Raw genomic sequence first — 27,328 nt, forward strand, 5'->3', positions numbered from 1 at the left:
AAAAAACTTTTTAGTTTGAGTAAGTCCCTTTGTTGATTCTAGTTCTTAACTCTTGCGTGATGGGTGTCCTATTGAGGAATTTGGAGCCTGACCCCACAGTATGTAGATCATAGCCAACTTTTTCTTCTATCAGACGCCTCCTGTCTCTGATTTAATATCAAGCTCCTTGATCCATTTTGAGTTAACTTTTGTGCATGGCGAGAGAAAGGGATTCAGTTTCATTTTGATGCAAATGGATTTCCAGTTTTCCCAGCACCATTTGTTGAAGATGCTATCCTTCCTCCATTGCATGCTTTTAGCCCCTTTATCAAATATAAGATAGTTGTAACTTTGTGGATTAGTCTCTGTGTCCTCTATTCTGTACCATTGGTCCACCCGCCTGTTTTGGTACCAGTACCATGCTGTTTTTGTTACTATTGCTCTGTAGTATACTTTGAAGTCTGGTATCGCTATACCGCCTGATTCACACTTCCTGCTTAGCATTGTTTTTGCTATTCTGGGTCTTCTATTATTCCATATGAATTTCATGATTGTTTTATCTATTTCTACAAGAAATGCTGTTGGGATTTTGATTGGCATAGCATTGAACTTATAGAGAACTTTTGGTAATATCGCCATTTTGATGATGTTAGTTCTGCCTATCCATGAACAGGGTATATTTTTCCATCTTCTGAGGTCTTCTTCTATATCTCTCTTTAGGGTTCTGTAGTTTTCATTGTATAGGTCTTTCACCTCTTTTCTTAGGTTGATTCCCAAGTATTTTATTTTTTGGGGGGATATTGTGAATGGAGTAGTTGTCCTCATTTCCGTTTCAGAGGATTTGTCGCTGATATACAGGAATGCATTTGATTTATGCGTGTTGATTTTATATCCTGCCACTTTGCGGAATTCATTTATTAGCTCTAATAGTTTCTTTGTAGACCCTTTTGGGTCTGTTAGATATAGAATCATATCATCTGCAAATAGTGATAATTTAAGTTCTTCTTTTCCAATTTTTATGCCTTTAATTTCTTTCGTCTGTCTAATTGCTCTGGCCAGTGTTTCGAGGACTATGTTGAACAGAAGTGGTGAGAGAGGGCATCCCTGTCTGGTACCAGATCTTAGAGGGAATGCCTTCAATTTTTCTCCATTCAGAATGATGCTGGCCTGTGGCTTATCATAGATTGCTTTTACAATGTTGAGGTATGATCCTGTTATCCCTAATTTTTCTAGAGTTTTGAACATAAAGGGATGCTGTACTTTATCGAATGCTTTTTCTGCATCTATCGAGATGATCATCTGGTTCTTATTTTTAAGTCTATTGATGTGGTGAATAACATTTATTGATTTCCGTATATTGAACCAGCCTTGCGTCCCAGGGATGAATCCTACTTGATCATGGTGTATAATTTTTTTGATATGTTTTTGAATCCGATTCGCCAGAATTTTATTGAGGATTTTTGCATCTAGGTTCATTAGAGATATTGGTCTGTAGTTTTCTTTCTTTGAAGTGTCTCTGTCTGGTTTAGGCATCAGGGTGATGTTGGCCTTGTAGAATGTGTTTGGAAGTTCTCCCTCTTTTTCTATTTCCTGAAATAGCTTGAAAAGTATTGGTGTTAGTTCCTCTTTAAAGGTTTTGTAAAACTCTGCTGTATACCCATCCGGTCCTGGGCTTTTCTTAGTTGGTAGTCTTTTGATGGTTTCTTCTATTTCCTCTATTGTTATTGGTCTGTTTAGGTTGTCTATATCTTCCTGACTCAATCTGGGCAGATCATATGACTTAAGAAATTTATCGATGCCTTCACTATCTTCTATTTTATTGGAGTATAAGGATTCAAAATAATTTCTGATTATCTTCTGTATTTCTGAAGTGTCTGTTGTGATATTGCCTTTTTCATCCCGTATGCTAGTAATTTGAGTTCTCTCTCTTCTTCTCTTCGTTAGCATGGCTAAGGGTCTGTCTATTTTATTTATTTTTTCAAAGAACCAACTTTTAGTTTTGTCAATTTTTTCAATTGCTTCTTTTGTTTCGATTTCATTAATTTCAGCTCTGATTTTAATTATTTCTTGCCTTCTACTTCTTTTGCTGTTGTTTTGCTCTTCTTTTTCTAGGATTTTGAGATGAAGTATGAGATCATTTATTTGTTGGTTTTTTCTTTTTTTAAGGAATGAGCTCCAAGCAATGAATTTTCCTCTTAGAACTGCTTTCAATGTGTCCCATAGATTCTGATATGTTGTGTCTGTGTTTTCATTTAACTCTAAGAAGTTTTTAATTTCCTCCTTAATGTCTTCTATAACCCATTGATCATTCAATAACCTATTGTTCATTCTCCAAGTGATGCATGATTTTTCCTTCCTTCTTTTATGGTTGATTTTCAGTTTGATTCCATTATGATCAGATAAGATGCATGGTATTATCTCTACTCCTTTATATTGTCTAAGAGTTGCCCTGTGACATAATATATGATCTATTTTTGAGAAGGATCCATGTGCTGCTGAGAAAAAAGTGTAACTACTTGATGTTGGGCGGTATATTCTATATATGTCAATTAAGTCTAGGTTGTTAATTGTGTTATTGAGTTCTATATTTTCCTTATTTAACTTTTGTTTGGAAGATCTGTCCAGTGGTGAGAGAGGTGTGTTGAAGTCTCCCATGATTATTGTATGGTGGTCTATTAGACTCTTGAACTTGAGAAGAGTTTGCTTGATGAACATAGCTGCACCATTGTTTGGGGCATATATATTTATGATTGTTATGTCTTGTTGGTGTATTGTTCCCTTGAGCAGTATGCAGTGTCCCTCTTTATCCCTTTTGATTAACTTTGGCTTGAAATCTATTTTATTTGATATGAGTATGGACACTCCTGCTTGTTTCCGCAGTCCATATGAGTGGAATGATTTTTCCCAGCCTTTCACCTTCAGTCTATGTATATCTTTTCCTATCAAATGCATCTCCTGTAGGCAGCATATTGTTTGGTCTTGTTTTGTGATCCATTCAACTAGCCTGTGTCTCTTAATTGGTGAGTTTAAGCCATTAACATTTAGGGTTATTATTGAGATATGGTTTGTTCCTCCAGGCATATTTGTTTATTAATGTTACTAAACCTGATTTGTTTTCCTCTTTGATTACTTTCCCTCCTTTACTGTCCTACCTCCCACTGTTGGTTTTCAGTGTTATTTTCAATTTCCTCTTCCTGTAATGTTTTGCCAAGGATTTTTTGAAGAGATGGTTTTCTAGGTGCAAATTCTTTTAACTTTTGTTTATCGTGGAAGGTTTTAATTTCATCTTCCATCCTGAAGCTTAATTTCGCCGGATACACGATTCTTGGTTGGAACCCATTTTCTTTCAGTGTTTGAAATATGTTATTCCAGGATCTTCTAGCTTTCAGAGTCTGTGTTGAGGGATCAGCTGTTATCCTGATTGGTTTACCCCTAAATGTAATCTGCTTCCTTTCTCTTGTAGCTTTTAAAATTCTCTCCTTATTCTGTATGTTGGGCATCTTCATTATAATGTGTCTAGGTGTGGATCTCTTATGATTTTGCACTTTCGGCTTCCTGTAGGCTTCTAGGATTTGGGATTCTGTTTCATTCTTCAAGTCTGGGAAGTTTTCTCATATTATTTCATTGAATAGATTGTTTATTCCTTTGGTTTGGAGCTCTGTGCCTTCCTGTATCCCAATGACTCTTAAGTTTGGTCTTTTAATGTTATCCCATATTTCTTGGATGTTCTGCTCATGGTTTCTTAGCAGACTTGCTGAGCTGTCTATGTTCTTTTCAAGTTGAAATACTTTGTCTTCATTGTCTGATGTTCTATCTTCTAAGTGTTCTACTCTGCTGGTAGTATTCTCAATTGAGTTTTTAAGTTGGTTTATTGCTTCCTGCATTTCTAGGATTTCTATTTGTTTGTTTTTTATTACCTCTATCTCCCTATGAAATTGATCTTTTACTTCCTGGATTTGTTTCTGTAGTTCCTTGTCAATGTGATCTTTCATTGTCTGATTTTGCTGTCTCATGTCTTCCTTGAGACTCCAGATCATCTGAAGCATGTATATCCTGAACTCTTTATCTGACATTCCATCTGTTGCAGCTATTACCTCTTCTAAAGTTGAGTTGACCTGCATTGCTTGTGGTCCTTTCTTTCCTTGTCTTTTCATACTGCTGGCGTTTCTTTCTGCTTGGTGAAACTGTTGTGTTTTTGAAGTTTTCCCCCTATTTATTTATATTGCTCTTGTATAGTTGGGAGATCTCTCTTGCAGGGCGGGTAGTGACTGTGTTCCTCCTCTAATTAGGGTGATCTATCTATCACGCTGGTTGGTCGCAGGTCTGCCCACCCTGCAGGCACGGGTGGCGGCTCTGCTCTGCCCCCACTCCAATTGTGGTGACGTAACTACCATGCCCTCGGTTCGTTGGTCCTGATCCAGATGTGGGCGGCAGCTCTGCTCCGCCCCTACTCCAATTGATGTGACGTGTCTACCACGCTGGTCGGCCTCTGAGCCTGTTCCGCCGGTGGGTCGCAGTTCTGCCTACCTTGCGGGCTCGGGCGGCAGTTCTGCTCAGCCCCCACTCCCAGTGGGGGTACCTGACTGCCTCTCCAACGGGTCGCTGGGCCTTTTCCGGACACGGGCGGCGGCTCTGCTCCACCCCCACTCCAACCAGTGTGACATGACTGCCTCGATGCTACTTGTCCACCACACTGGCAGGCTGCCGGGCCTGTCCTGCCAGTGGGTCGCAGGTCTGCCTCCCTTGCAGGGTCAGACGGCGGCTCTTCACAGCCCCCACTCCAAATGGGGTGACTTGGCTACCGCGCCGTTGGGTCGCTGGTCCTGTTCCAGGCGTGGGCGGCTACTCTCCTCGGCCCCAGCTGCAGTTGGGGTGTCGTGATACCACGCTGGCGGGTCACTTGGCCTGCTCTGGGTGCAGGTGGCAGCTCCACTCTGCCCCCTAGGCCCCCACAGCACCCAGCAGGATCCGGACCAAGAAGCAATCCCCGCAGGTTCCCTAGCCCTGGGCCAAAGCAGCTTCAGGAGCCAGAACCCGGCCTCTCCGTTCCCGGCCACGCTCTGCTAGGAGCAGGCTCCACAGAGCGACCCCCACGGGTTCCCCAGCCCCAGGCCAAAGCAGCCCCGGGAGCCCGAGCCCGGCCACTCCAAACTCTCCCAGCTCGGTGCACGTTCCGCTAGGAGCAGGCTCAAAGACGCAGTCCCCGCAGGCTCCCCAGCCCCGGGCCAAAAGTGTTCCGGGAGTCAGAGCCCAGCCGCCGCTCAGCTCACGTTCCACTTGGAGCTGGCCTCAACACGCAGTCTCCGCAGGTTCCCCAGCCCTGGGCCAAAGCAGCTACGGGAGCCAGAACCCAGCCTCTCCGATCCCGACCACGCTCTTCTAGGAGCAGGCTCCACAGAGCGACCCCCGCGGGTTCCCCAGCCCCAGGCCAAAGCAGCCCCGGGAGCCCGAGCCCGGCCGCTCCAAACTCTCCCAGCTCGGTACACGCTCCGCTAGGAGCAGGGTCAAAGACGCAGTCCCCGCGGGCTCCCCAGCCCCGGGCCAAAACTGTTCTGGGAGTCAGAGCCCAGCCGCCCCTCAGCGCATGTTCTACTTGGAGCTGGCCTCAGCACGCAGTCCCCGCAGGTTCCCTAGCCCTGGGCCAAAGCAGCCCGGGGAACCAGAATCCGGCCGCTCAAAGCCCGGCGCACGCCTTGCCAGGAGCGAGCCCCGAGGAGTATTCTCCTCAGGTTCTCCAGTCCCAAGCCTGAGCGATCTGTCTGTGAGACGCAGGCAAGTACCAGCCTGAAATCACCTGTTCCATAGCTGAATGAGCTGAGATCAGTAGAAAACAGGGCTCATTACATCAGCTCTCCAAGATGGCGGCTGCTGTCCTCCTCCGTGGTCCGACCGGTGTCGAGAATTGAACTGGACCGCTTCTCTCCTCTGTCTCAAAGCCGGAACTCAGCACTAAGCACAGCCATTGCACCGCTGGCAGGAGCCCCCAGAATCCGCATTGCTGTACTCCCGCTCCAGTACTTCGCCGCTACCCAGCGCGCGCCCCAGACTCCATCCGCGGGGCGGTCCGCCGACCAGGCTCTGCTACCCTCCGTGCGGAGAAATCGCCTGCGACCGAGCCCCGGCAGCCGAATCCCGCGCGATGGAAATCCGTCCTCTAGATTCTGGAGCACCTCAATTTCACTGGAAATTCCCAACAAGGTAGCCTTCAGCCGTTTCACCTCGTCTTTCTCCCGCACAGTGACGCAGCGCACTGGGCTGATGCACTCCCATCGCCGCCATCTTCCCCTCTATCAGGACTACTGTTTGATTAAGCTTATAGTAGTCAACAGTCCCTTTGTGGAAAGACTAGGGGAATATCACAACTTGCCCCAGTAGGTAGCAGTGTCCTTTCTTTCAGCAGTGTGCCTTTGACATCAATAGGCATTTGATATGAAAATTGTCTCAGATATGGGAACAGAGCAAGAGATCATGACTTTTTACTGTGGTGACCACCTTCAGGCTGCTGCTTTCCCATTCATCCCTCTTTTTCATTGTATATATTAAGCAGTATGTTTGTTGGTTGCCCATTATTCTGTCTCCAGAGATGCCCTGTGGTGACTACCATTTTTGGAGTTCCCTATGCATTAAGCCCTGTTGAGTAGCTCTCTGATTTTGCCAGTCATTACAGCAATTGCAGCCTCTTGCTACTTGAAATTTAACCTTGCAAGTGTTTCCATTGATATTACTGCCCCAGCTCTGTGACTAGCCCTGGGCTGCATAGGAGAGCTGCCACTAAACTTTTTGGTGATGCTGATCCCCTCTGTGCATTCTTTGTGTGTGTGTGTGTGTGTGTGTGTGTGTGTGCGCGCGCGCGCGCGTATGGTGCTGGGGATTGAACCCAGAACCTTGTGCATGTGAGACAAGCACTCTATCAACTGAGCTAATATCCCCAGCCCTCACCTGTGCATTCTTGATGGCCTTGTTGAATGGTGTATCCTCTGGGCTCTCCCTTGAAAAATAATATTGTTTTCTGACTTGACAAAATATATCCATTTCAGCATGCTTGCTTCTTCTATATTTCTTATTCTTTTATTAATCATCTACAGTTGGGCATTTTTGCTTTACTCAACATTGACCCTCACTTTTCTAGGCCTCTAGTAGGATTCTAGAAGCAAAGTTATTTCTCCGAGATCATTTCTAGGATATTAAATCTTATGTTCAAAAATGGGTTCCCAAATCAATGAATCTTGTTTATTTAGCCTTACTTCCCTACCCCCTTGATCAAGTGTCCCCCAAATCCAAACTCAGGTTATATTTCATGATTCTTGCCAGTAGCTGCTAGCCAATTTTAAAATCTCTTTTGTTATATGTTCTCTTTCCTCCCTTATTAGGTCTAGTTCTTACCCAGCTGAGTAATAATACTGAGTTTAACCCTAATTATTATTCTGGCAGTCAGGAGAGGAGAAAGGAAAAGGAGAAGGTCCTAAGCAGAGGAGGTATCTGGTCCCTTGGAAGCTGGGTGGGGGTGCGGGGTTGCAGCAGGAAGAAATTCTAGTTTTTGCTAGGCAAGAGAGAGTTACCTCTTTAAGCTGTGAGAGGTCTTAGGGTTTTGAGTGGGTGGGTAGTATGTCTACAGAACTAGCATCCTATGGGATATCTGTCCAAATATACTCTGACATTTCAGGGTCTTAGGTTTTCCCAACTAGAGTCCTAACTTTAGTTTTTTTGTTTTGTTTTGTTTTGTTTTTTTATTATTTTTGCAGTACTGGGGATTGAACCCAGGGCCTCATGCATGCCAAGCATGCACTCTGCCCCTGAGACACATCCCAGCCCAAGAGCCCTGACGTTAAAATAATGAACCTGCCTTGGCTGAACATTTAAATGTCACTAGAGCTCTGTAAATCTAACTATCGGGTTTCCTATCTGTTGCTCAAATGTGTCAGTTCTACTACAGGAGATAACAGCCTCTTAGGAAGCTGCTGAAGTAGTCCACTTAGTCTTTTACCTGTTAATGCCTCTCATTTTCATTATCCCTCTGCAAGGCATCAGTAAAACTTAACAGTAACCAACAAACACTTGTCTTTGTAGACAGGATTCCTTGTCATAGCTTTTAAATGCCTAAAACATTGCACCCATGAGGACATTCCTCCACTCAGGTCACCTCCAGTACTTGGACCAGTACCACATACTATTTAGGACAACTCTAAATACAGAATTGAAAATACAAAATTGATTAGAATTGTTTAACACTAAGCTTGAAAATAGATTTCCTAGTGGGAAAGAATTTTTCTACCTGTTGAAAAGTCCTAGGAATAGATTTTAGGGGATAATCAAATATTAATATACCCAATTTGTGAAGTAGCCTAGTGCTTGCTTCCTTCTTGCTCATGGAGTTTGTGTTTTGGCACTATGGTTGCCTTTTAGAATCTTTCTGAAAGGAGGTATTCACTATACACTTATAACCTTGTGCTGACACAGGCAGAGAGACAGAAGATGAAATGTAACTTGGTCTTTTGGGACTGGTGAGAAGGGCAGGGGTGGAAAGATAGATGTGAGGCATGTTATTTTAATAGGTTAATAAACTGAGAAGTAGAAAGATTAAATACTTTAGCCAGTTAGTAAGCTAAAATTTTATTCTAGGTCAGCCTGACTCTAGTACCAGTATTATTTGTAATAAATTTTTCTCTATTTTCAGGTTATCAATTAAATCACTACAATTAAAATATTTTATTCTGTGGTTTTTATTTACTTTGATCACGTTGTGAATTGTCCTTTTCCTGTGATAGATATATGTGGAACAAGAGATAGATATTGGGATCTAGGCAGAAGTAACTGCTGGATGGAAACTCACTCACCCTTGGTACCACCATAAAATGCTTGAATTATTGAGAAGTTAAAAAACTGATATGTTTAAGATTTTGTGGATGATAGCGTAGCTTTCTTACCAGGAGAACTGTGAGAATCTGTTCTGTGCCTCTGACATTCTTTGTAGTGGTTTGCTGACAACCTTTGGCATTCCTTGGCGTATAGAAGCTTCACCTTGATCTCTGCCTCTTCAGAATGTGATCTTATTTGGGAATAGGGTCATTGCAGATGTAATTAGTTAAAATTAGGTTATTCTGGAATAGGGTGGACCCTGAATCTAATACGGGTGGTGTCCTTATTAAAAGGGGAAATTCCTGCACAGGAAGAACACCATGTAAAGATGAAAGCAGCTCTAAGAAGGAAGCATCCTGCTGAAACTTTAGATTTTGGACTACTGGCCTACAGAAATATGAGATGATTAATTTCTGTTGTTTAAACAATCCAGTTTGTGGTTCTTTGTTAAAGCAGCCCTAGCAAACTGATCCACCATGTCATAAAAATAATGATAACAATGTAAACTCCACCTGTTTAGTACTTTTAGACAAAGAATATTGGAGCAATATTTTATGATTTTGAGTTAAGGTTTTTCTAGGACAACCATTTGTATCATAGTGTCTATCCCAACAATATGCTCTAAGATAATGACTGTGATAGAGCCCAAGCCTTCCAAAAAATGGTTTAAACTATAATAAAATAATGTTCTGGATATTTAGACAGAGGCCAAGTTAGCAACCAGTGATAAAAAAAGAAAAGAAATAAATACTGTGAATTCCAGGGATAAGTATGCGGTAATCTAGGCCTTCATATAGTAAGCTTTTAATCAAATAAAGTAATATAAACAAACAAACAAACAAACAAACATTAATAGCTTCTCTCTAGATAATTTAGTCTTCCCCTAACCTTCATCAGTATCTTCTTTAAGGAAACCTGTGCTGGTATAACTCTGAGATTCTGGAAGCAAATATTGATTGATATTTTCAGGGCTCATGATCAATTTTTGTATATTTTGTATAAAAATATGAATATAGATAAGTTGCTTTTATAAAACTGTGCCAACTATTCCATTACCAAAAATGATTAGAGAGAACTAATGGGAGAAATAAAGATAAAAGGTGCTAGATGGAGCAAAGCCTATTCTCAAAACTGAAATCCATGCTGGGGATGCAGTCTGTGGAACTGGAGCTGCCCGGATTCTAACCAGAATGAAGTGCTGTAACATTTGGGTGCTTGCCAAATTAATGTTCTCCTTACCTGGAATGTCTTCCCCTTATCTGCTTAGTTAAATATTCCCTGTTTTTCAGAGCACGTTGCAGTGTAGCCTTTTCTGCAAAACCTTTATTTTTGTAAGCCACAGAGTACTGACATTCATCTAAACTCCTACTCTCATATTTTTCCTGCTCTATTCCTTAGGCAACTAAATGGTAATTACAAGACTATATTTGATAACATTCTCATTACAGCTAAATTTAAACCTCTACAGGGGCAGGGACCTTGTCTACTTTTTTTCACCTTGACACACTTCTGGGTACATGGTAGATAATTAAAAAAAACCTTTTTTTAAATAAAGGATTGAATATATGTAAAAATAATCCCTACTGGAATGTAGTGTCTTCTCTCTGGAACACAATTTCTTGTTCCTGTCTTCTCCTTCATCTGCCTTTACTTTATCAGTTAGGTCTCTGATTTCTTTTTGCTCCTCTTTTCCCCCATTCCCAAATCTAAGTTAAGGACCTCTCTCAGTGCTCATATATTACTTATACTTCTCCACTGTTGCCCTTGTTACTCTGTATACTTACCCATATTTTCTCAGGGAATGTCAACTCTTTGAGGAAAGAAGCCTTGTTTATTTATGTACATTTATGTTTCTAGTGCTTAATATAGTATCTGCCAGATAGTTGGTGTCCAGTTAATGAAATGTCAAATCAATGAATTCTTTATGTCAATGAAAGATAGAAACATGATAATTAATGCAAATTTGTAAGACTGGCACCCAGAGAAAGAACTGAGTGAGGTCAGTTTTCACTCAGTATGCATAAATTATTATAATTTAAATGAACTAGTCTACTTTGTGCTCCTCATTACTAAAAACTTTTAGGTGTAAGCCCAAGGACTGGGTGTCAGGAATTTTGTTGGGATGGTAAAGTACATGAGTTTTGTTTTGTGACTTACTCTTTGCCAAGAGTTGTTGTGATACCAGTGGCAATGGGGGTCACTTGCATTCCCATACATTTGATTCCCTGAGAGACCCACATGCTGTCATTACTTAGTGGTATCTGTGTCCTCTGCCATGGAATTATTCTAGGAAAATTGGTAATGGCCCAGAACTATTAATGTGTACACGCATATACACAGGTCCACATAAACAAACTGACACATGATTAGCCATCACAGAGGGTACTGTATCCATGGCACCTATATAGGGGATGAGGTGTTTAATGGACCAGATTTTGTTCATGTAGATCTTACTTTGGAGGTGACTGACTTCCTATAACCGAGTGGCAAGATTGGTGTAGTAGAGATACAAACCATCAACTATGGAGAAGTAACGTTAGAAGTATATTTATCTGCCTTCATCTTACCTCTCTTGGTTGTTGAGTGGTTATAACCATTTGCTTGCAGTGATTTTTTAAATAAGAGAAGATAAATAAACCTACAATATTAAATCATATTCTTCTTTCTTTATCTTATTTGGATCCTTATACATAAAGACTCAATGTTGAAGTTCTCCCTTCAAAGCTTAAGAAAATGTTAGACAAGGAAAGACTAATTTTAAAAAATGTAAAAAGATTATGATAGATCAGATAAAAGAAGGGGGGGTTATAGTGCAATGTTTAAGAGTAGGCTTTTGGGGTTCAAACTTACAGGTCTATCACTTACAAACTATGTGGCTTTGGATAAGGCACTTGCCACTGTACTTCAATTTCCTAAAAGATAAAATAGGGATTTTAGTGATAGAACCTAATAGAATGATTACAAGGACTAAATAGGCAAGGTAGTAAAAGATACAGTGCCTAGGATTTAAAAAGCATATGTAAGGGTTAGCTGCTGTTATTATTTTCATAACTATTATCTAGTAGGCACATTAAAAATTCTGCAAGACCTACAACCATATGCACGGTGTCTGGCATATTCTAGGGATACAATAAGTATCTTTGTTTTGTTTTTGCAGTATTGAAGTTTGAACCCAGGCCCTTAAACATGCTAGACAAACAAGTACTCTAACACCAAATCACATCCCCAGCCTACCCAGAAATATTTTTGAGCAAGTAAATTGTATGCTCATTTGTATTTATATTTGATCTTTCAGGTAAATATAGAAAATCATCCTAATAACTGTAATATGAAGAACTAAATGCAGTTGTAATCTTGTGTTGCTCAGGGCTTCCTAAAGCTGTCTGGAAAATGTCTCCTGCTAGGACTTACATTATCTCTTCTTTATTTAATGGAGACTTTGAAAAGCCTTTCAGAATTTTTTTTTTTTTTTGTTTTGGAAGGAAAGAAACTATAATCAGTGAAACTAATACTTTGTATATCTGTAGGTGTATATAATTTTCTATATGATAAAGTGAAACAGTCTTGCCTCAAAAATATTCTCATCTGAATTTAAGTGACATGTTAACACTTTGTGTTTGTACAAACAGGTTCATCCTAAATTCCACTATAAACAGGCTCATGACCCAGGCACAGACACTTCTTGTGTGGCTTTTTCCTATGATGGTAATGTCCTTGCCTCTCGTGGAGGTAAGTTTAAAAACTTTCTTTTTAATGTGTTTCTACATATAAAATGATGATATTTAACTCTTTAAAGAAGTAGTGCTAATATCCTAGCACTTAGTAAAGTTAGCTATGCTTTTTGTTAATGTACCTGTACTAGTATGTTTTTTTTCCCATTAAATCCATTTTCAACTTGGAACATTGTTTGTGTTAGAAGTTATCAAGTAAAATTTAGAAAGCATATTTCTTTGCTTAAGAGTCTGATGCCACCGTGGATGAGGTTTGCCCCTGCCCTCAGAATTTAGTAGATGATCTCCTACATTCTTTCCTTCTTATGCCATTTTATAATTCTGTCTCTAGTGTTTCAGAATCCTTGATGACCAATGATTTTTTTTACAGTTCAAATAATACCTTAATTCAGTTAAAAAATGTTTACCTAGATGTTATATTTCAAATAATTCTAGATGGTCATATTTTAAATATGGTTGGATATAGGTTTTTTTCCCTAATTTTTTGCTACATCTTTCTCACATGGATAAGTCTTCTTTAATAGAAGGAAAAGGATAAAAGTGGAGGCAGGTTTAGGAGCTCTGCATTTTGGCTGAAAGTTTTTTGTAGGCTCATTTGTGGAAAGAGAAAAGAAAATAGTGCACAGGGTAGACAGTTTGGAACCATGTTACAAATGACCTTAAATATCACATAAAGGGTTGAGTGTACATTCTGTAGGCCAAAGAAGGATCTACATTTTGCATGGACAAATCTCACAGTGTTAAGTTTATTTTTTTATCTATTCTCTTAACTATTATATATTTTGAGCACCTACTGTGAACTTTATTCTAGATTCTGTGTATAGACTATGAATATCATAGACAGGGTCCCTTTCCTGAAAGAATTTATGATGTAGTACATAGGGTAGTGAAAGTGAAGAGAGGTGAAGAGACCTAGCACCATTTTCCCCTGTTTAATGAGTCCATGCCCTTTTACTCTTGGAAGCTCCATTCAGATTCTCTTTCCTCTCAGGAAGCCTTATCTATTGTATACAAACTGTCTTTACTTGCATACTTAATAAAAAATCAAAACACATGTACATATAATTTTCTCTTTATGGTACACATAGCAAGTGTGGATCTATATAAAATATGTATTTTGTTTCATCAATTCTAGCCTGCTACTTGAGTTCTGAGATGACTTCTAATTAAAGCTACATATATTCTTTACTCAAAACCAGTGGTTCTTATTTAAACAGTGTGTCTGAATCCCCCAGAAATATTTTCCAAATGGTAAAATACCACATAGAAGTTGTCACATTCTTTAGGGTGGTGTGCTCAAATTTCTGAGTTAGATTTGGGGGAGATGAAGGGAAAAAAGAGGTTATTATAACTTGAAAATTCCTCCCAGCTTATTCTAAAACAGGCGAGCCTTCATCCACTTGATAAGTATAGGTCTAACTCTATTTCAGTCAAAGCCATTTTGGTGACGATTCTTAACTCCCCCTTCCATCCTGTAATAGCTATTGGATAACTTAATTGACCAATACCACATATGCTATATTCCATCATTTTTCTTCCTGGATTTATAGGAAATGACAGATGGAAGTCTATTCAGCAGAGTCCCAAAGGTGTTACCTGGTGTTACTAGGTGCTCCTACTAGTTCCAGAACCTTCTGGGTTCACTGGAATTAAGTGCAGATTAATGCTTTCATGTTGTTTGAGAATTGTAAGAATATATTACCTTTTAATGCTAAAAGTAATAAGGTAACATTCCAAAGGTAAGTCTGATTACAAAGTTCTTTCAGTACAAGCAGGTTCTGAGTCTAACAACTGGGGATTCATGTACCTACCAGAATTTTGGATTTTAAACAGAAGGGTCCCTGAGGAGAGAAGGAGGGTTTTTATTGAGCTCTTTACTCACCTGACTTGCACCTGATCCTGATTCCTTATTGGACCTAAAGGGATGAGGCAGGCCTCAGCTGTGAGCACTGTAGAGCAAGAAGAGCAAAGACATTACTTTTAAGAATTTGACTTTTGTTCTGGTCAGGAATTTGTTAGTACCCTATAGAAACATAAAAAGTGATTCTTAAAAGAATATTCATTACTCTTTAAATTGCCTGAGAAAGCAGTACTCCCCAGCAAAGTAAAGAATGATAGCCACAGGTAGAATTACATGGGAGGGCAGGGAATAACATAGCTCATTCTCATTAATGTTAATGGATAGTTCTGCCCACATACTAGTGGGGGAAAAGAATCTGTTGTAAATTGAACTATTTTCAGTACTGAAATTGATATCTTCCCAAGTCAGGTTATGCTCAAACATTCCGTGGGGAACTACCATCTGCTCTAAAATTCATGCTTTAGAGTTCTTCTAGCATACAGATGCTACATCAATCTCGAAAGTAATTTCTATAAGGCTGACTCATTATCATGTAACTTTTTATTGTTCGTTCAACTATTACTGCTTTCAAACTTTCTTAACAGTTAAAAAAGTAAAATATGTCTATCTGGCTTCTCTTACTATCTTTCCTCCTTCCTTCTGTTCTTATTCTTCCTTTCTTACACTTATACACTGAGTTCAGATCTTAACATTGAAATGAATCCTTTTTGTGAAATTCACCTTTTTCTTACTTTTTTCCCCATTTCTCTATCAGGTGATGATACATTAAAATTATGGGATGTCCGACAATTTAATAAGCCACTTTTTTCAGCCTTGGGTCTTCCCACCATGTTCCCAATGTAAGTAATTTGGTTGGCATAGGACAATGGAAAATAAATTTCTTTACCATAATGTTAATTTATATCATGTCTTTTAGATCTTCTAGAAAAGGGGCTTGAAAGAATGATTGAAAATTGTTTTGTGAAAGATGCATTTTATTTTATTTTTCATTTTGTACATTCTTCATATTAAAAGTTTTTTTGAAGTTAAATGACATGTGTGCTCCTGTGTATATTCGTATATATGTTGTGTGCACACACAATTCCCTCAGTTATTCAAACTGTCTTGCTCTGGGTAACTGAATTCTATTACTTCTACTAAGTTGGCAACTGGAACTTTTGAAGATTTTATGAGGCAGCTAAGGTGAATTTTAACCTCCAAGTCCTTAATTGGTACCTAGGCAATGTTTCTATGTTGGTAGAAATGAAAGTTCATATCCATGATAAATAATGATCAACAGGGAGAGTATGAAAGTAATGGAAGCATCAAACAGAGGAAGCTGTGTAACAGTAGAGACCAGCTCTAACATGCTCCACTGCCCCTGCATCAGCTGTGAAACCAGATCAAGAAACAGACATGACTTTATAGTGGATGTGAATTTTGGAGCTGTAATGCCTGCTACCAGTAATGCTCAATACATGAATTCTTTGGACCAGGTCTTAGATTATTCACAGTCAGGTGACCAGACCTCTGATAATAAAAGCCATTGAATCAGTGTCATCAATCATCCATTAGTTTCAGCAGTGTAACCTACTCTTTGTTTCATGGTGCTGGACTTATGTAACTGAAGTGATTTAGAGATGATGGCAGTGGTGGTGATAATACAAAATAGTACCAAGAAAAAAAAAATCCTAAACAATCTATACTTAGACATTAGTCACATATGTCTGTCTATAGATACTCTCAAGGTCTACATTGAGTTTTTCCCACATTTCCTTGTATGACAACATATAATATAGAAGTTGAGAGCGTAGGTTCTGAAGTCAGACTTCCTGTGTTTGAATCCCATCTGTACCATTTCCTTGTGTGATCACGGACAAGGTTTACTTAACCTCTCTGCCTTAGTTTCCTCATATACAGTGGTGATATTATCTACCTCATAGGGTTATTATGAAGATCGAGGAGGAGTTAGCTCTTTTTACAATGATGTTTATGTTTTATTTAATTCACTAATTGCTGTACTGTTATAGGGGTCATCAGCTTATACTTATGAACTCTTTTTGTTTTTAGGACTGACTGCTGTTTTAGTCCAGATGATAAACTCATAGTCACCGGTACCTCTGTTCAAAGGGGATGTGGCAGTGGCAAACTCGTTTTCTTTGAGCGCAGGACTTTCCAAAGAGTGTATGAAATAGACATCACCGATGCGGTATGTGTCTTTTTCTCCACAGCCTTGAGAAGGAAGTGAAGTTTGCATATTAGCTATCTTTTGTTTTGATTTATTTTTAAAAATAGAACACAAACACTGGCCCTTACCATGTAGTGGTAGCTTCTTTTTTTCTGCAACACAGGAATCATCAGTACATTGTAGATTGGCTGATCTATCCTATCCCTTTCCCTGCTCCAGTTTTCTTATGGGTCCAGACTTCAGTCAGAATTTCAGCTGGGCCTGGGTCATTTCCCTTTCTGTGCCAACCAAATTGAGGAGGGAAGAAGCCGATAGTCACGGAGTATACACAGAAAGGAACATACCACAACGTGCATGTTAGGAAAGATCCAGAGATTGTGGACAAGTGTGAAAGGTTGTGCCCTCAGAGAGTGATGACATTTGTCATTATTTCCTAAACCCTGCAAACTTTGACAGAATTCTGCTTGCCAGAGTTGTGGTCATTAAGATAAGGCTCCACTTCCACTGAACTTATTTGCTGTCCAATTATTGGGAAGCTTAAAAAGTTTCAGATTGAACTTCTATATCTTTAAAAAAAAATCCAGAATCTTTTACTTTCTTTACACATTTATTTGAACTCTAAAATGCCAACATTCACTCACTAATTCCATCATGGCCTGAGATTGGTGCCACACATAATATAATAATAGTGGAGATTCCCAGAGGAAAAGTTGAATTCTCTTAAAGTGAGTATTATCATTTAAATGGGAAGGCAAATCATTCTAATTTTCTGAGTATGAAATGGGCCAATTAATGCTTGTGTAAAATTTCTTTGGCTCATAGTCAAAAGCTTTATTAATGTCCTCTATCTTAAACACTACTCTTATGTAGTTTCTCCAGTTGTTTCAGCTCTTTGTAAATAGCTGAGATATATTATGCACTTAAGGATTCAGACAGTTGAACAATGGTTTTTAAATCATCAGTAAAAAGCTCTTGTCTCTAATATTCTAGTATTACTATGGAGTCTTAATTTGTAGGCCCCAAATTTGAAATCATGGTAGTTTGAGTATTATTAAAAAAGTAAAGTAACAATAAAATGAATTTTGGATGGTTACTCAAGTTTTATAGATTCTAATCTCATGACATAATTTGAAATTTGCCAGCACTTATAATACTTTTCTGGGGTGCATCCAGGAGCCAACTAAAACACTAGAATCAAAGAAAAATAATTGACTTCATCAACTTTAATCTTAAAAAGTAAGATTATTATAATTGTTTGTTCCATAAGTAAGCTGTGTTCTGCTATGCCTCTCCATGACTGTACATTTCAGTATGATTCTTGCATTTAAAATCATAATTTAAGTTGAAATGTAAATAAATTAAGAAATGTAGACGTATGATTGTATTTTTAACCATATGCTGAACTTCTGTAGGAAGTTCAGGAGGAACATGCTATTTGCTGGAAAAAACAATGTCTCATAGTATGATAAAAGTTGCTTTTCTAGCTGGATATTTTTCTCCATAGTGCTTACCACCACCTCATGTATTGTATAGTTGTTGTTGTTGTTGTTATTATTATAATTATTATTATTTCTGTCTGCTTCTGCTAGGATATAAGTAGCATAAGGGCAGAAACATGTTTCGTTCACTGTGGTGTCCTCAGTGCTTAGAACAGTTCCTGGCATATAGATAGCATTTAATATTTAGTGAACAAGTAGGTATTCTACTTGGGGAGTGCAAATAATGCATATTGTAGAATATCAGTGTGCCACTGGAGTGGTGAATAAGGTAAGGGAGAGGTATTTATACTTGGAAAGATAAACTGACACACCAAATACCATAATATGAAATTATTTTATCTTGTGGTGTGTTTTTAAAGCATAGAATGACAGCACATTTAGGCATAGGTTTTGGAACAGTTAGCTCTTACTGAAATGAAAAAAATAGATTTATAATATTTGGTGAGCATTTCTCTCTCTGAAGGTTGGGGTTTTTAACTTGGGAGACTGGGTGAATGTTCCTCAAGATAAAAATATATCTATAGAAAATAAAGCAGATTTTGGAAGAAAGATAGTGAGCTCTGTTGTTGATATATGTTGAACTTGTAGAGCTTATAGGACTTTTGGGTATAGATGCTTGGTAGCCAGATGAGCAAATGAGTTTGGTGATTAAGAGAAAGAAAATACAGTTTTAGGGGAAGCATTTATAGTTTACAGTTTCAATATTAGTTGCTGATTAGTTTGACTGAGGATAGGGCATAGAGGATAGAAAAGATGAGCCCGTAGAATCTAAGGGATGAGCAAATAAAAAGAAGCTAACAAAGGAAAAGTTTCATTAAATATGGTTACCATATACTAGGTCATCTTAGAAAAATCAGGAAACAGATTTTGAGATCCATTCAAATACGTAGATGAAGAGAACACTCCAAATAGAGATAAAACCACATACCTTAGAGGGGCCTTTACATCACTGGTTTAGTTGTGGTATTTTGTGGGGTGGGGTGTTGTTAACATCAGACTGTACTGCTTTCAACTTAAATGTAGAATGTAGGTTAAAGTGGCTTTAAGCTCCCCCTTTGACCTATTGTCTTAAGTTTTAAGTCTTCTTGGATTGTAGAAGAAACTAATGTATTTCTCGGAATGGGTAAAGTGTGGGCACATTGGTGAATGTGCAAACTCTCCCCCCAAACCCTATTCTATTGTATTTTTTTCATTAAAAACCAAATAGTTATTGTTCTTTTAGTGATACCAAATATGCATAATTGTTTTTGAGTTTTGATTTGCACAAAGGCAGCCTTCCATGTTCTTAGCTTGGTAGTACAATCAGTTGACTAGGCTCAGGCAGGGTGGTTCCATGTCCAGTCACCTTAATAAAGGACAATTGGTTATATTCTTCTCTCATGCTCTTCTAAAACAGAATAAATCCTTAGATAATTATATTCTAGGACACCAAGTTTAAATCATTATATATATGGAATCAAACATAGTTTTCAGTCAGAAGATGTTAGTTTATGCAACTGATCTTATTAATTTTTTAAAAATCCTATAATCTTCACCAAAAATAGCTTATAAAATATAGCAAGTACATGTTTCATATGTATTTTGAAACGAAAGTTTTAAAAGGCACTTGTTTTAACTCTATGATTTGTCGTAGTCTGAGAATTTTCCTTTCTCTAGTGTAGAGACTCAACTCCTTCACTAGAAGAATGGTAATTTTTAACTTTTACTATCATCATAGGGATGTTTACACACCTTTTACACTTGTCTCAATTATTTTTAAAAGCTACCTTTGTAGTTCAGTTGTGTTTCTTCAAGCCCACACACATATTTCTTATTTATTACCCAATTCTTTGTGATTTGAGTAATATGGTTGGCCTCTTTTCTAAGGTGAATTTTAGGATATAACTCAAATTTTGAGTTTTACAAGCTCACTCTTGTTTTTTTTTTTTTTTTGATAGTTGGGACCTTATGCTTTTATAATGTTGTTTAAAAGGCTTTCATTACTTTTGTGTAATAAGAGCATAGGCAAAGAAGAATGAATAACATAGAATTAGGAGATGACGTAACAATTTTAGAAAAAGAATTATGTTTAGAATAAACCATAAAAAATTTTAACCTTTTCTAAAACTTATTTATGGAAATGCTCAAAAATAACAAAAGCATTATTGACCTAGTAATGTGTCTTTGGGTACTGGGGATTTAACTCAAGGGTACTCAATCACTGAGCCACATCCACAGCATATTTTGTATTTTATTTAGAGACAGGGTCTCACAGAGTTGGTTTAGTGCCTCACTTTTGCGGAGGCTGGCTTTGAGCTCACTATCCTCCTGCCTCCATCTCCCGAGCTGCTGGAATTACAGGCATGCACCACTGTGCCCAGCCTTGATTTAGTAATTTTTATTCAAAATGAATTTGTAGTAAAATGACTAATAGCACTTTCTCTAAAAATATTAACCAAAATGACATGCTTTATTCATTGTAGAAATCTATTGCCACTTAACACTTTTTAAACCTAAGCCTGATTAATAAAGTTGCTTTGACCTGGTGTTGTTTTAAGGTGGTGGCCTCTTCACTTCATTCCCTTTGGCAGTAATTTGAGAGATAGGAGGCATGTCTAAGTGTTAGGTGCATTTAATGAGTTTGAAGGCAGTGGTTGTCTTTATAAAGCTAAGTCTAGTTGGAGAAAATATATTTTCTGGACCTGTCTTCCTGGAACTGTATCAGTTTTCTTCTTGATCATCAAAGGCAGGAAAATGGGGGGAAAAAGTGACTTTTCTATTTATTATTAGTATTAACTTTGGTCTTCTGTTAAAAGATAGGAAAAACTTTAAACTTTTCTACAGTGAGATTACTCACTTAAGTTACTACACGTTTTATTACTTCCCCTTATTTTCATGAGTATTGGTAGAAATATACATAATTATTGTTAAAACTATGTTAAGTCAAAGTTCATATACTTAACCAAAAGGAAGGCAAAGTTTTTATGTACGACCCATTTGTCTGATTATAGAGACGGTTTACTATATTTACTCAGGAAAAATAAAGTCCATATTGTATTTAAAACAAAAAGATTTCTTTTAAAAATCAAATATTTTCCATGAAAATACTGTTTCCTTCCTTAATCACGGGAAGTTTTGATGAGAACTTGACATAACATTACTTTTCTTCACCTTGCAATATTTGGTTCTTCATATACATATTTCAGTGAAAACTATATCAGATTAACTTTTTGTATATTAATTGTATTTTTTATTATAATTAATACACACATATAAAAAGATGACAAAGATAAGGATCATGAAAAAAATAAATATAATATCTAATTCTACTACCCATATTATTCCAAATATGACATTTAAATTAATCAATTTTAATGTTCAAGAAAATTGATATATGTGCATAAAATGACATGTAGCATAAAATGAAAGTGTTGCACATAAATATATTTAACATGTAATTATGTACAACATAGTTTTACCACTCTTATTTCACATAAAAGTTTGTATTTTATTAAGAGAATATTAATATTTTAAATTCAAAGAGATTGAGGAGAAAGATACATGGATATAAAAAGGCTATGACATTATTTGACCATAAAGCTAGCTATTTATCTTAATTTATAAATATAAAGAAACATCCTGACCATTCAGACCATAGTCATGCTCTTTCAATTGTACCTATGTAGGAGAGCAGAAGAATAATTCAAATTAATGGGTATTCCAAAAGTCCCGAGAATTGGCTTTGGAATACATATTTGTTCTTACATTTGAATATAGATATATCAGATTTGGGAATTCACTTCAAACAAACTACTGAACCTATTCCTGTGAAAGCTTGACCCTGAAGGAGCTGAGGAAATCATCTGTTCTTCTGTTTTGGGAATACACTCATCATCTGTCTTACTAATATAAAGTCCTAGTTCAGGTAGAATTACACATTTTCTGTAAATGTAGGATTCAAGCAATGTTTTTGCTTAGTCAGAATCACACAAGGAATTACATAGAGACAACTTGAGCTATCAGCAATGGAAATGCCAACTGAAAGTAAACTCAAAAGGCTGTATTTTGCATTTTCTGCCTTCTAAAATACAGTGAAACCTTCTTAATGCAAAACACAGAAGATGGAAGAATGGGTTTTGAATTAACTAGCTTTCCATTATCTGATTTTTATTATGAAGCAACCAGGCAGCTGATTGACTAGAAAATAGCAGTTGCTTTGAATTTTGTATTATTTTGAGTAAAATGATATCAGCTTAATGAAATTTTACTGTAATTCACTCTTTTGGGAGTATTAAACAATGCAGATCCTAAAGATAACCTTATCCGTGTATTTGTACTTCATAAAATGTTTGCCCACGCTAAGTGGTAGGACAGTAGACTTAACTTGGGTGTGCGGAGCATTTGCTCTTTGAGAACAGAAAGGCAAGGTATGAGAACAGTGGTTGTTGCCTGGTCTTCTAAGTTATGTGAGGGTTTGATAGGGAACCTGGGAGAAAGATGGTAGTTTTAGTCTAAATCTACCAACAGCACTGAGGTGTTTTCTTCACCAGCCCTGTCTTTTCAAAGGTCAAGTGCTTCCAGCATGGCCACTGGGGTGATGTTTCACCATCAGAAGGCACAATGGTCAGTCAGTTTTTTGTTGTTATTATTGTTGTTTGTTTGTTTTAGTTACTGAAGAAAAGAAGTGAAACAACCTTGCAGTTTTACTGCCTTCATAATTTGGAATAGTAGGCCACCATGAAGACACCAAACACTTTCTTTCTTCTTTTTTAACTTTTATGTTTTTTTATACTGGGGATTGAAGTTAGGGGTACTCGACCACTAAGTCACATACCCATCCCTGTTTTGTATTTTATTTATTTTTGTGGTGTTGGGGATTGAACCCAGGGCCTATGCATGCAAGGCAAGCACTCTACCAACTGAGCTATCTCCCCAGCCCACCAAACGCTTTCTTGAGTTTTCCTGAAGTAAGCATCATACATGCATGATTTAAACTTAATTGGAACTCGGCTCAAGTCACCTGCTAAGTTAGCCTCACAATGTCCAAGAGGAGCTGATGTCACTAAGACCTGATGAAATTTCTTCCTGTAATCATTGTACCTAAAGGTACCATTCTATGGAGGTTCCAGGACAATATTACTAAGGATTTGAGGAATATAGTTTAATGCTCATCTGTAGGCACATGAGAATAGAGGAGGGGAAAAAATACCTACTGATTTCCTTGTTATTAAGCTATTAAAATCTGCCTTATGAAGTTTTGAGATGTTCTATGTAGGGGAAAAGAAACTAACTTAGTGTTCATTCTGTTTTATCCTTAAAAAAAAATCTTCCATAGTAAAATTGGCCTTTTAAAAATAGTACTGTGTTTAAATTGTACTATGTTCTATGATTTTTTAAAACACATGAGTAGATTTGTGTCATCACCATCAACACAATGAAGATGCAGAACAGTTCTGTCAACCCTCCAAAACTCCTCTTTTGTTATCCCTGTATAGTCACACTCACTTCTTCTAGCCCCTACTCCTAACCGTTCCCTGACCTTTCTCTATCCCTGTTGTGTTGTATTTTCAAGAATGTCATTAAAGGTCTCATATAGTCTGTAACTTTTTTTTTTTTTACCCTTATGCTTTCTCCTAGAAGTTGTGCACTTTTCTGTTTATGTTTAGGTCTACGACACATTTTAAGATAATTTTTCTGTAATAGAGTAAGGTATAAGTTAAGACAGAGAAAACTAGTGTGAAGCAAGGGAGTGCCATAAAGCTATCTTTAAATTTTTGATATTTTATTCATCATAGATGTTATTATTATTATTAAAATAATGAAGTTTCTTATAGTAAAAGTCTGTTAATGTGAGAAATCCATGATGAATAAAATACTAACATTTTAAATAAAAATGGGATTATCAACAATGCTGTACCAACCTGTTTTGGAGTCTGAGGAAAAAGGAAAATTCAGTTGGATTGATACTATCTTTATTTAAAATTTGATATTTTATACATCATAGAGTTATTATTTTTTAAATTTCAAAAGTATTTTTTCTATGGAGGACCAGAGTTAGGGAATGATAAACTTACTTCTCTTTAGTGGTACCTCTCATTCTGGGCTTCTTCCCTGTTCTACCTGCTGCTTTTACTTTTCAGAGTTAAGTAAGTATACCTTGCCTCCTGTCAAGGTTTTATAACCTCATTCAGAGGAAGAGACTGAGTGGAGTGTGTTTCCTCTGTTACCCAGAACCAATTAGAAGCATTTTTTTACACTGAAAATATTACAGTTGTAATGGAAAGCACAAAATGAAACAGTGCAAATTCCAGCACATGTGCCCTGGAGGAAGCCTGTGAGTTAGCTGCACATTTGGAGGGATATTCACATGGTAGGAAATAAAATAATGTCATTGATCCTGGGGTGAGTCACCTCTCTTACTCTGACCGTGTATTTCCTTGACTAACTATGCCACAGGTGGAGCTACTGGCTTTTGCTTAATTAGCTGCTGTTTGCTGTTAGGTGTGCTTTGCTCTCGGTGTTTTCCAGAGTCTGTCTCTTTGCCTACCTGAGAACTGACTTAACTCTCGTATATAAGAATCAGGCTTACTTTTAATAGAAGATTTTATTACCTCCCTAAAGAGTTCACATTTAACCCCTCTACTTCACATTCTCATGTTTAGAGCCTACATCCTTGACTCTGGTCCTCATGGACTTGGAGAACAGCTGGTCAACATCCTCTATTTCCTTGAAGATTATAAAGTTGCTGTTCAGTATTCTCTTGTCTAAGTGAACTAAACTTAATCTTTCTTTTTCTTTTTTTTTTTTTTGTGGTTAACATTTCCTTGTGAATCATTTTTTCTCAGGACTACTATTATCTTTGATAATTTCGTCCAAGACGTTTCTAAATTCTCCTGTGAACAAATTAGGGTAAGGGTCTTATTTGGCTAAAAGTGGTGTGTGTGTGTGTGTGTGTGTGTGTATATAGACATCATATTCCTAATACTTGGTACAACACATGACACGTAGTTGATATATGGTGAAAATGTTTTTGCTGATTTTGCTTTATTACTTTATTGTAATATGTTCTTATTGGGACTTAAACTAATTGACCTATTCCCTCTCACTTTTTCTTGTTTTTGTTTCTTTTTTATAGTTTTGAAAAATTAATTTGGAATTTCAAAGAATAAATATATTTGCTTTTAGATTTGATGAAAGGAGAGCACATTTAATTTTTTTTGCTTCTTTACAACTTGAGATTGATGATCATTTTTTCACACTTACTAAAAATAGCTGTGTTTTGAGTTCAATGAAGGAAACTCAAATGTGCCACCCTTGCTTAAAATATTGGTAATTTAAACTCTAATGAATATAATTTATTTTTAGTTGTTATTTTTTTAAAAAATATATTTTTCAGTTTTCAGTGGACACAAACATCTTTATTTTTTTTTAATTTTTATGTGGTGCTGAGGATGGAACCCAGTGCCCCCGCATGCCAGGCAAGCACGTTGCCACTTGAGCCACATCCTCAGCCCCTAGTTTTATTAAACATTGTGCTGTGAAGTAAAAATTATTTGTTGGGAATTTGACATTTTTTAAAAAAGTCTAATCATTATTCTTCCTTAGGAGACACATACTGATATGCTTATCACTTCATTTATTTTCTTTTTTAAAAAAACCAACTTTGTAAATTTGTCTTTTTAAACAGTAGATTCTTAATTTGCAGTTGCAATTACTTAGATTCTGTATTCAACATTCTCTTCTCTGAAATGTTTACCATAGGATTCCAAATTTTAATCCTGTATAATAAGGTATCTTTTCTTATATTCATCTCTTTGACATTTGGGAAGTTACAGTGTAAAGTGAAGGGCCAATCATGTGGGGCCTTAGTTTTTATGAACAAAAGAAAGAGGACCAGAAGGAGGGCTTGTCAAGTTTCATAGTTTATGAATTTACTAGTGCATTTAGTCCCGTAACAGGCTATATCAGTAACAAGCTACTTATTGGTGTCAGTATTTCCAAGTAAATGGTTTTTACTTCAATTTCTAGTTTTTCAGAACCATTTAAATAGTCAGTGTTTCCCTTTTATTTAGACAGAAACTTTTTTCTACTTCTCTGCACAAGAATTTATGTTTTATTTAACAGGTGTTTAAACTTACCTACTTTTCCTTATATAGACACATTGGCCATGAATGGCAAAGCTGGATGAAGAATCAACCACTAGATAATAAACCTGAGGGATGAATATACTTAATTCCTTATAAAATATCAGAGAGACATAAAAACCTGGGTTTGTAGAAGTTTAGAGATCTCAGAAAGAGACACTGTCTTTACATGATGCGTAAACATATAACACAATAATGATGAGTGCTCCAGCGTCTGATCCCAGCATCATATGTTTTGTGCATTGATGAGCCAGGGAAAGAACTTTGTGTCTTTTAAGATTTCCTGACATATTTTTCTCTCCCAACATGAACGTGATAAATGATCTTAGGTAATAAGTTTTCCAGCTGTTCTATCAGAACTCTGGCCAAACTTTCACAATTAAATATAGTGTGGGGAAGAAAGAGGGCTATAATTAGCATATATCCCAGGATGGTGATTGTCCCTTCCTGGAGTGATAGATCATAGTCTAGGAGAAGGAGTTGTGAGACCCCCAAAAGGCTAAATAAAAGAATATGACATATAAAACATCTTGATCTGTACCACACTAATATAAATAACATTTTATATGTTTTCTATATGGGAAGATTCAGCTTTTCCTGTGTGTTTTTGGTTTTACATACTTAATTTTAAAGACTTAAGCATGCATATAGTTCTTATCTGCTATCTAAGAATTGGATAAACTTTATGTATTTGTGCTTTGTTCATACAAATGAAGGAGTGGGGTTATTATTTTTATTTCCATCTCCAAATGTTGATAAATGGAGAAAGGGAAAGGGGCCTGAATCTGTGTAGATTGGTTTAGGGGAGATGTGCATAGGTTGTGCTTCCAAGCTTTCCCCCAACCTGGTCCCTGTGACAAATGGTAATATGTAATATACACAGATATGACTGATTTTGCTGGAAGTAACTAATCTGAAGTTCTAGTGCCCTCAGCCCTACTCATGCATGAGGGTTCCATGTCCTGTAACCCATTCTGTGCCCACCAGTGGGAATTTTTGCTGCTTCTCAGTGGATTCCCTGAATGGGGCCTGAACGATATGAACCTTGAAGATGACCACCCACCTATGTTGCTCACCCTGTGGACTCCAGCTTCAGCTTCCTGTTTGTTTCC

At 37.4% G+C, this 27,328-nt stretch overlaps 1 protein-coding gene across 2 annotated transcripts in view; it reads left to right on the forward strand.

Moving 5' to 3' along the window:
* WDR70 (WD repeat domain 70) overlaps positions 1-27,328 on the forward strand; it is a 335,155-nt gene that overhangs the window by 271,548 nt on the left and 36,279 nt on the right. For both annotated transcript variants that reach the window (XM_081284615.1, XM_081284616.1), the window contains exons 12-14: positions 12,465-12,564; positions 15,182-15,266; positions 16,477-16,615. In XM_081284615.1, the coding sequence (XP_081140741.1) occupies positions 12,465-12,564; positions 15,182-15,266; positions 16,477-16,615 (324 nt within the window). The remainder of the gene's footprint in view (positions 1-12,464; positions 12,565-15,181; positions 15,267-16,476; positions 16,616-27,328) is intronic.

This window comes from Spermophilus citellus, assembly GCF_964194105.1.
Source record: "Spermophilus citellus genome assembly, chromosome: 1".
In the NCBI taxonomy this organism is placed as follows: domain Eukaryota; kingdom Metazoa; phylum Chordata; class Mammalia; order Rodentia; family Sciuridae; genus Spermophilus; species Spermophilus citellus.